At 34.6% G+C, this 11,181-nt stretch overlaps 1 protein-coding gene across 2 annotated transcripts; it reads right to left on the bottom strand.

Moving 5' to 3' along the window:
- Positions 1–410: 410 nt before the first annotated feature.
- LOC109810583 (DHHC-type zinc finger family protein) lies at positions 411–8,804 on the bottom strand. Of its 2 annotated transcripts, none has more exons than XM_020374081.3 (7): positions 8,493–8,804; positions 7,757–7,837; positions 7,540–7,641; positions 7,388–7,462; positions 1,307–1,405; positions 1,127–1,222; positions 411–1,029 (listed from the first exon to the last, which is right to left on the bottom strand). In XM_020374081.3, exons 1-7 carry the CDS (start codon positions 8,775–8,777, stop codon positions 928–930), a joined length of 840 nt encoding a protein of 279 aa, XP_020229670.1. In that variant the 5' UTR covers positions 8,778–8,804; the 3' UTR covers positions 411–927. The 2 variants fall into 2 exon arrangements, with proteins under 2 accessions (XP_020229670.1, XP_020229669.1); XM_020374080.3 differs by having other exon boundaries at positions 7,757–7,849; positions 8,493–8,802.
- Between the last annotated feature and the right edge of the window lie 2,377 nt (positions 8,805–11,181).

The following is an 11,181-nucleotide window of genomic DNA, read 5'->3' as shown; positions in this document are numbered from 1 at the left end:
TGTTTAACAAAAAATCGAAATTACATTGACTTATATATTCATATTATGTAGTAAATATAAGTTATTTATCTCAAAACATGTAATTTAAATTTGCTAATTGCTAGCATCATTATCAGCAAAGGAGACTTTATTAATTCTTTATAATCATATATTTTAGCTATAAACCAAAAGGAAGTTCGATGTAACACGTAAAAACTCATGATAGCATTCGACAACTGGTTTGAAAGGAAACTTTATGAAAGAGTATATCTATGAAATTGATATTTGATAAATAACAGAGGCAGTGCTTGAAATATCCAAAATACGCGGGGCACAACTGTATCCTAATCCTACCCTTCATGGGGGTGAGAGGGTTTAATTTGTAATTTACTCTAGAACAAATATGGGCACAACAATGTCTCTTTGCTTGATACAATAAAATGGACAGAAAATGTATAGAAGTCATAATCATCAATTTTATACACAGGAAATATAAAATTGAAGGTCATTTCTCAATAATAAAATGAACAGAAAAGATACCACAACCAGAATGGCTAAACCTACAAACGAAAAAAGCTAGAAACTCTCCACTAACACTATGAAAAGACCCTTGTGACACACCTGCAATTATTCTAAGTATGTGGCTATGTGCCAGGAATAAAATCAAAGGAAAAATGAGTTACCTGATTTACATCCTTTAAATAAAGTTTCCGTTTTCAACAATCTATGATGAAGCCTAGCTGGTGAAAGACTGACAATCAAACATTTTTGGATAAAATATCTATGCATAAGCTTACTTTCTCAAGGCTTGCTTAAAGGATCAATTGCCTTTTCTCTTTAAACTCTTTTCTCTGAGTGTCAATTTCAGATGAACGAGCTAATTCCTCATTTCAAGATCCATAGGCATGACCTGCTGTTGATTCAGGATGCGGTCAGATCAGAATAGGTTCAAGAATTATCACGTAATGTGGGGAAGCTAACCCCATCCTTCGGATTCAGATGGCCAACTGCTGTGGGACAGAACCATTTCAACATGTTTGGACCTAAAATCTGGTCATTTGACAGATGAACATATCGTTAGGTAAGAAACACCATCAGTACATACAAGCAAATTAGTGCCAGTAAAGAAAATAAAATAGGGAGAGACCAAAGTAATGTTTTTGTATGCGCCAACGTTGTATGGATGCCGGTAGCTCTGCCCAGACTTCATAGCCAGCCATTTGGCACGATTTCCTTCGTGATACTAGAAAAAATGAACAAAATGACATCTTTCAAGACATAGATGAAGATAAGGTTTTTTAATGAAGTACATTCAATTGAAAACTACCTCTATGGTTGTCATGTTATGAAGGATAAGGTAGACATGCCATCCAAAAAGAGTCAAAAGTGTTATGGTCAAGATCAACAACACCACTCCATACGTGACCTAAATACCATTCATAAATCTCATCGTTAGTTTATGATTCAAGAAAAAATAAGAATTAATAAAAGAAAACCATGTAAAGTCCCATTCTCTGACTCTAAGTCGCTAAAAGTTTATGATGATCACCAGAAGAGGGAAAATGAAGTCAGGTTGCTTCATGGTTTACTTGTGATGAAAATCAGTGTGGATATAGAAAGGAGTCAATTGAGAAACCGTTTGATTAATGTATTTCACTGTCTAACAAGTGACCATATCATTCACAAATTAAACATATTAAAAAGTATTGTCAGTGACTCTTTCCTGCAGAAGCTTGCCATTTGGATCCATAGAAATGTCCACAAACAAGCACATACCTTCTCTAGGATATTCCAACACTAAATGTAGATTGAGCCACCTCAAATTCTCGATACCTAAAAAATACTTAGTCACCCAAATTCCTAGTCTGACAATTATCAAAGACATTTCAATCGATAGATTCCTGCCTCTTCACAGCACCTAATGACAATGACATTAACTTAAACAATTAATTTATTCTGACCTTGGGATGAGTATCAATAAAATACGGAATGGTTTATCTCACTATGAAAACCATAGTGACGCAAGCAGCAAACCAATCTAGGTTTCCCGCAGGCAACAAATCCAAGTGGTTTCTCCCTATAAACTTCTGCAAACTCTCCATGGAGAAAGGCTTATTTGATGAGGAACTAAAATAGGGATTATGGGCCAACACTGGATAACCGCCAAGGAAAGAGAGGGATGAAAACACAGGCAATCTTGGCCACAAGGGAGAAAGTGTCACCATAATCTAACTTATAATTTATAAATCGTGTGACCTTTAATAAGTAATCTTGCCTTCAGGTAATCAATGTATCTATCAGGACCAACCTCAAAATAATGTAAACTACTAAACCATGACAATTAACTAGGGACTTGACGAAAGGTAACAAAACCAGTTCCAAAGTGCAACTAGGGTGCAAAGCAGCCTGTTACACTGACACTGGAATGAATGGAAAAATGAATCTTGCATTATTGAAGAACAGAATTCCAGACTAGACTCAATTAAGTGTAGACAGGGTGTAGTACAATTTGAGAGATTCTGAACTCTCCTATCAAATTCTAAAGGATTGGGCCAATACCCCGTATTTATACCTCTGGCAGATATCGTAGTGTTCAATAAAGGACTGTATGTCTTTCATATCTTCCCATAATACAACTTCTGCTAATTTCTTGTGTGTACAAAAGAGACCAGAATGGCCACCCAACAATGAACTATGAAACTCTTAACAGCTATGGAATTCAGCTAGAAGATCTAGAAAGCACCAGCCTTTCATGGTAAAAATAATCTCCCTTTCCCCAAAGAGTATCTTGGATGGGAAGTTGGTTCAGCAATCAAGTCTAGCACCAACTTTTGCAGCTTCTGATCATCCGGCAATTCTGTTCCCCAATTTCCCTAATCTTGACATAAACCTGGGAGAGTGCAGCATATGACATCCATCAGGATAAAGTATCTGTAATTGTGTTGTTTCTTGGTTACACTGAATCTCTCAAAATCGAATCCCAGTTGCATGGAGGTCCTTTTGAATTGCTCCTTAGACACCACTCTGTTCTGTCAAAAACTTGAGACTTTTCTGGTCAGTGAGTATCACAAAGTACTGACCCATAAGATTATGCTGCTGGCCAATGGCCATTAATTCTTGTTCATAGACTGATTTCAGCTGTGCCCTTTCAAACAAGGCATGGCTGATATAAGATAAAGGTTTCCACCACAAATGGTTTTGCTAAAGCAAGGGACAGCTAACATGGACAAGGTTATCATAGTGAAAAAGCCTATTGTGCTGCCTCTGATCATGCAAACTAGTCTTTTTTAAGCAATTTAGTGAAACGTATGGCATTTGTTCTTTAGCATCAGACAAATCTTTTGCAATAACATGAGCCCCAAAATCCCTGCAAGTCCTTTAGCATTTTTAGGATCTGGATACTTGAAATGCCTCTACCTTCTTGGGGTCAATTGCTATCCCTGTTGCTGGAATAACATGGCCCAAATATTCAACCTTGGATGCACAAAAGATGCACTTCTTTTTGTTACACTGACATGGCAGAATTATCAAAAAAATGAATCTTGCTTTATTGAGAACAAAATTGCAGACTAGAGTCAGCAAGTGTAGACTAGGTGTAGTACAAGTAAAATTCCTAAAGAAATTTGAGACTCTGGACTCTCCTATGACATTAACTATCTTGGCTAAAAGCCCCTTTCCCTTAACAGTTGAGATAAAAAAGTAACCAACTCACTGACAACTTCTCCAACTAAAAACTGTTGGGCTAGTTTGGGTCATGTCAGCCAGTGGCTTATCCCCTTTTCTTCTGACAGACTTGCTTAACTGTTGGCCCCCTATCACAGCCATTTCCTTTTTATCTTTTTTATTCTTCTATTTTTATAGTTCCAAGTAGGGCATATTGGACATAAAAGGGAATGGAAAATGGGGATGCAGATTTTGAACCCCCACATCATAACCACAGCCCTCGAGTAAAGACCAGTAGAAATACTGGTTGAACTAAACTTAGTCAGTAAAGCAGCCATTTTATCAACAATAGTTTGTCACCACTCAACAGAAATAGCTTCACTAGTAGCCATGGAATAGAATCAAAAGATAAAGAGGTAACAAATGTATAATACAGGGAATGGAGAGATCATGGCAGGTCAGGGGGTTGGCGCAAGGGTACTTCAGTCGGCCAGTGCTCCTCTAGATGATTTGAAGATTTTTAATCTTGATGATGAAGCTGATAGAGATGGAGAAGATGCTATTGATAATGTTGGAGATGAAAATTATATCAAATATATTTAATATGATGATCGTGGCCAAAATGATTTGCTATAGATATTTAATTGTTGGGCTGTTTTCATTTAGTGTTTTAGTTTTAGGAGTTGTCAAAAACTTATAACTTTATATTTCTTTATATTTGGATTTGTAAACTTGTAAATTTAGTTTAAGTTGAGTTTGTGACTTCAGAAGTGTAAGTGACCTTCTTTCACATTTTCAATTGATGTTTAATTTAATGTTCATTGTGATTTAAGGGTTATTTTCTTATATATACAGGTATGTGTGTGTGTGAACACAATTTTGTATTTTAGATAGGATCTTATGATCCGCCTTACAATCAAGGTTATCAATAAGGTTATACGGCGGATGGCGGCAAGGACCTTTAAGTGCCATATTGCCATGGCGGATGCCATGGCGGTCTATGGCGGACATCATGGCGGACAAAAATAAAATAAAATATATATATATATAATATGATGCAAAAGTAGAAAAATAACAAACACAGTCACATATTAAAACCAACCATATAACAATCTAAAATTCATGGCATTTATAATCTATTGATAGTCATCATAAAGAAACATAAACCCCTAACCAACAAAAATAGCCATCAAAACAAAGCAACAATGTTAAAAAATAGCAAAACACAATTGTCATTCCTAAAACTATTTTGTTTAATCCTAAAACAAAGCAACAATCCTCTGCCTCCCCTGACATTGTCGGATTGTCGGATGCGGTGGCAGTTGTGATGGCAAAACTCAAAGGAGGAGGAAGAAAATCTTGTCGGAGGTCACGGTGGGTGGCGTGCAGAGGTGACGGCGGAGGTGGTGGTGGCTCGCGGGGAGGCTAAAGTGGCGTGCGCGGAGGCAGCTGCGGTGGTGGCGGAGGTTATGGTGGCGCGACAGTGATGCAAGTGGAGGAGAAGAGACTTCTTAGTTCTTACGTGATGGTGGCGGCTGCGTCGGAGGCTGCGACGGTGGCAGCTGCGTCGGAGGCGACAGCGACGGTTGAGTCGTCGGCGTCGGTGGCGGTTGCGTCGTCGGCGATGGTGGCAGATGCGGCGTGGGAGTCGGAGCAGTTGCGGGGGGGGGGAGGTTTGCAAGAAAGGGACTGTAAGTGATTTAGGGTTTCTAATGCCCTATTTCATCTGTTGGGTGCCCAACCCAGAAAACAAACCCGGGTCCAAACCAGAAAATAAAAAAAAAGGCCCAAAACGAAAAAAAAAAGGGCCAAAACGAAAAACAAAAAAAAAATGGCCCAAAAACGGCGCCATGTCCGCCATGTCCGCCACCCGCCGTAACGGCCGCCATCTCCAAAATGGCGGAACCCCGCCATTTTCACCCTAAACCGCCATAAAGGATTGCGGCCGCCACCGCCACGCCATTATGGCCCCGTTATGGCGCCGCCATAACCGTGTTTTGATAACACTGCTTACAGTCACATCTTCATCCAATAATAAATATATTGCAAAGCTATCAAGCCTAATAATGAGCAAAATGTGAATGATGATTAAGCATTTAAGCCAGAAACAAGCTCTGGATGGTTAATGTGTGCTAACTATTGTAGAAGCAAACAGTAGGCATACAAAATTTTGAACACTAAAAAGACATACATAAGGAGAGTGATAACTTTCAACAAGAATATGATAAGATAAATATTTAATAAAGATATGCTTAAGTAATAGGGAAAAGTAAAAGCAAATGAATGGGAAAAAGCACAAAATCATCCTCAACTTTAAGGATTTGGCAAATGCAACCCTGAACTTTAATTTTGGATATTATTTCATTAACTATATAAAAAGTCTCGATAGCTATTCTATTTTCATATAAAAGCAAGGGTGTGAAGAAAACTAAAGTACTAACAAAAATGATTGATAGAAAAAGGCTACTAAGATACTTTTTTTTTAATAAATGAGGGTTCAGGAGAGACATTAGTGAGGAGAGTAGATCGCATGATTTTTAGCACTGTGAAAAGGAAGTAGAGGGAGACCAAGAAGGACATTAGAAAAAAACTATTGAAAGAGATCTCATGGTGAATAATATCCCAAAGAATTTGGTTTTCAATCGAGCTTAATGACACCAAGTGATCCACTTAACCAATTTTGCCTAGAAGGATAAGACTTAAAGGAGTTCACAGTTTGGATTGGATCGATTTTGAGGATAAGAAAATCCAAACCAATTATTTCAGTTTTTTCATTTAATCATCTAATTGATTATGATTTTATTCCAAATCCAGTCCAACCCAATTTAAATCGGTTTGGATTGGATCAATTTTTGGTTTTTCAAATTAAGAGAATCAATAAAAGAAAAAGAAAAAAAAGATGAAGTACATACTCAATCAAAACATTCATTTATCATATCCAAAACATAATCAACTTTTGTGACAATAGACAATCCAATACCCATAATGGAAATTAAGTCCGGACAAACTTAAAATCCTAATATGTGACATTACATGCTAAATAGTCCAAATTCCAAAGTAAAAATTATGTCAAGACAATCTTAAGCATTACTACTAGTAGTAAGCAACACTAGACAGGCAATAAAAGAATTGACAAATTAATCAGTTAGCACCAGTGTCATATATAGCATATATTGATATTGGTGCAATTCAGTTTTCACATGCAGTCATATTTTGTGGTTATTGGCTATTGGTTTTCTCAATTTGTCGTTATTTGGATCAGTTGCTGCAATGCTATTGGATCAAATCAGATTTTAACACTCTATTAAGACTACCGTTGTTGTTGTGGCTACTACAAACTTAATATGCTAATACAACATATATATGTATGATAGAGTAAAAATGTAATAAAGCAAACTAGTGAAGCAGAGGTATAAGGGTTCTCTCTCAACTTAAGAAAATGCCTCAGCTTATAATTGAAGGAAAATGACATTTAGGATTATTTACAGTTGAACAAACTAGAAGGAGACATGTAATAACATGAATAGAGTACAAGTAACTATGACAAATTCATGCAGCTGAAATTAACTTAATGATTCATAAGGTATAAAATGCTTTGAAAGAGTTTAAAGTTTTGAACAGACAATAACCTTTAGAGAGGAGAAATAAGTATGGCCTACAAGTTCTTTATACATCTTTCTTCAACGGGAGTAAAAATCTATGGCACATATATTTGAACATCCATAAATAATAGCATGCAACTTACATAAAATATCCGAAGAGAACTGTTCCCTTTAATGGAATCCCAGTCCTGCTGATTTATAGAGCTTATAAATATGATCTGCACATTGCAAAAGCTTATGTCAAATATGAATCCTGTTCACTACAAAACTAGGCGATGCCATATTGAAAACATACCATAGAATAAATACTTGATATGGTGGCATATAATACAAAAACAAGGAAAGCTTTATAATTCCAATAACCAACGCAGTTATTTATCCACAAGCAGTGATGATCCTACATCAAATTTAGCAACCGAACAAAAAAGGTCAGGATAAATCCCTACTTCGAGAACTCAAATACAAAATTGAAGCTCAAAGTAACATCCATTGCTGAGAAGTGACTAACCTACCATTTTTAGAATACACCTTCTGCAGACTCGACAATGATGAGTCCTCGGAGGCTTGTATGCATAGCACTTGTTACATTTCATCTGTTCTGCATTCTGCAGCAACTTAATTAAGGAACTCAGCAAAAGATCAAACAAAGTAGATGACTAATACATGGCCATAAAGGGGGGGAGGAAATGCTAGATCATCTAATCATAGAATCATATACAAGTGCAAACAGCTACGAGTTAAACCCTGTAAATTATTCAATAGTCAGACATAACAGCTAAATTGAAACACCTGCAGCATTGATCCATTAATAATTTACAAAATGCAACCAAGATTCAGAGAATTTCGGCTCAATTCCCTACTTGATTCACAAAAGGGACACAAACATATACACACATAAGAACAAAAACCAATTCTCCAAATCTCCAATGCACACTCCTCACACAGACATCACGAGCTTGAAGTTTGCAGGACTAGACATCTGTATGCGATCCCGATAGCAGGTGTCTGGTAAGCTAAACAATACTATCTAACATAGGCTCTAATGACATCTTAGGAAAGCGAATTTCAGCCTAGCTCAACCTAACAAAACCAACTTATAAGCGAAGAATTATTCCCAACTTACATACACTACTATGATCATACAACTAGTACACGTGGATCTCCATCAACAAATGTGCTTCCCATTTACCAAACATTCGTGGGATTGATTAAACAGAGACCCATGATAGAGATGAGGGAAAAGCTTACATCTTTGGCGAATTCAACATCTGGGGCGTAGGAAGAAGGGACGTAGCCGGGGTCAGTGAGAAGGCAACAGAAGAAAGAGACGAGGGTGAGAGAGGCGAAGAGAGAGTAGAGGAAGGCGTTCAAAGTGCCAGGGGAACTCTGCAAACCAAGCCAATCATGGAGGAAGACGAAGATTGAAGTGTAATACGTGAAAAGTATCAACGATAACACTGCCAACACAGGCACTGAAAGAAGCCTTTTGCCCTTCATCGATTTGGAGAAGAACAAAACCCCTTCTTCCCTCATCTTTGCTCCTCGATTTCTAAATTACTATATTTTATGGGACTTTTCTTAAAACAACAAAAAAGTTTTTTTTTTCTTTTCCTTTTTACATATTTCAACTACATTTTATCCATTATACTATATTAGTTGGAGTAAATGTAATCCGAAAAAAAATGTAATAAATTATATGTGTTAAATTAGAGTGCCACCGTAGAGCTCTAATTTTAATAATTGATTATTTGTGTTTTCAAAAAAAATTATTATTTGTATAATTAGTTAGTTATTATTATAATTGATTAATTAATCGTAAATATTATTTTTATAAAAAAAATAAAATTTGTAAAGATTTCTTTTTCAATTTTACTCTTAACATAATTATTAAAATGTTAAGCAAATTATCTTACAGTATTTTTATTTACGTTAGATTACTCTAAATTTTCATATATCTTTTAAAATTTTTATTACCAAGTCAATTCTAATGGTTATAGTATATTTTGATTGGTTGATCGAATAAATTTTTTTTTAATAATAAATATTTTAACACTTTTGTTCAAAATATATTTTTCTTAAAATTTTAAATGATATTAATTTTTCTTTAAATATTTCTATCATTAAACTTTTATATACTTATTTAAAATTTAAAATTTATTATTTTTATTTAATATTTAGTTAACTAACATGTTAGAGGATTTATAGAATATAACACTTTTCATAACTCTTAAAAAACTATTTTTCATATTTTTTTTCTTTTCATAATCATGTAATTTTTACGAAGTATTTATTAACTTAGTTGATATCTCTTTTCTCAAATATATTTTTTTTTCATTCATAAAACTTGAATTTGAGACTTTATTTAAAGAGATCAAATATGATTCTATTCAAATTAACAACTCATTTATTTATTTTTTTGATTTTTGCTAAAAAAATAAATAAATAAAAAACGTAGGCTCAACGTGGATCACATATCAGAATAAGTTAGGACAAAAAGTTCAAATTCATTTTAGACTACTAAAGTAAGGCTTAAAGTAGTTTATATGGAATTTTTGTAGGTTAAGCCTAGGTTGGGTTAAAAAGGCCCCTAAATTAATTCATGTTAAAAATTTAGAGTCTAAGCCTTTCATTTCATCAAATGGGTTTCAGTCGATTAATGTGAATCTAATGTGAGTTATGAGTCATAATATATTACACCAAAAAATTCATATTTAATTTAGATTTTTGAACTTGGGCTTAAGCCTAAAGCCCAATTTATATCGACATATTGTAATTCTAGTCATATTGGATAATAATTGAATTAAGCTAAAAGGATATAAATTTAATATGGTCTCAAAATTTTAAGCGCATGTTTTAAGCTAGATTGGTTGCATTCTTACATGGATTGGACAAAAAAAAAATCATTTGGAATGAGTTCAATAACTTGCACTTTCACTAGTCCCAAATTGAACTTCAAATTCAAGAAGACTTATAAATGAGTGTTAATCCCAATGAAGGCCTAATTTATATAGAATTGTTATGAGTTAAGCTTAGATCAACTTAAAAATGATCGAATTTAATTCATACTTAAAATTTAAAGTTCAAACCTTACATTTCATCAGATGAATATAAGTTAGATTAGTTGCAAACTTGGATTGGATCAAGCCAAACTCCAAATTCAATTTGGAATGAGTCTTAAGCATGGTAAAAAACCTAATTTGTCAAACCTTTTATGGACTAAACAATAATTAGGTTAAAAATGATCAAATTTAATTTATACTTAAAAAGTAAAGTCCAAGTCCTACATTTTATTAAGTAGGTTTAAATTGCCCAATTGCAAGATTGAAGTGATTCAGGAAAAAAAAATAATTGTATTCAATCCATGCTTCTAAAATAAGGTTCTAGCTCAATATAAACCTAATCTTTAGAGGTTGATCCAAGGTCTAGCCATAATCAAATTAGACAAAAAAAAATCATTTAATTAATGCTAAAATTTTAAACATGGAGTCCTACATTCCATCTTATGAGTTTAGCTCCGATCATAAGGACATTGTCACTAAAGCATTCAATAGTTATCTTCTCTCAATCTCTCTATCCTCTTAGATGTGTTTTGTTTCTAAAATGAGTGTCCTTTTTCCTTGGAGGTGTCTCTCTCCTTCTAACCTAGCAGTAGGCTTCCTGACCCTGATCTTTTGGCTTATTTTCTCATCATGATCTTATCATTTTTCTATTAAGTCTATAATGCATGGGTTTGACATATCTTAACTATACTCATCTTATCAAATAGCGATTTATACTCCCTATTTGGTGTCTTAAGTGAGTCATCATTATAAGCATGACATGTTGGTCAATTTCCCTTTCTAAGACGATATCAATTAGCATTAGGAGACATATAGTGGTCGGTCAACATTGGGTAACATAAACATGATTGGTTGGTCTTTGACCTATAACAATACAA

The sequence above is a fragment of the Cajanus cajan genome, chromosome 7 (assembly GCF_000230855.2).
Source record: "Cajanus cajan strain Asha chromosome 7, NIPB_CcT2T_4, whole genome shotgun sequence".
Taxonomy (NCBI): Eukaryota; Viridiplantae; Streptophyta; class Magnoliopsida; order Fabales; family Fabaceae; genus Cajanus; species Cajanus cajan.
Note: the sequence above shows the minus strand (reverse complement) of the source record. Positions and strands in the feature narration are given on the sequence as shown.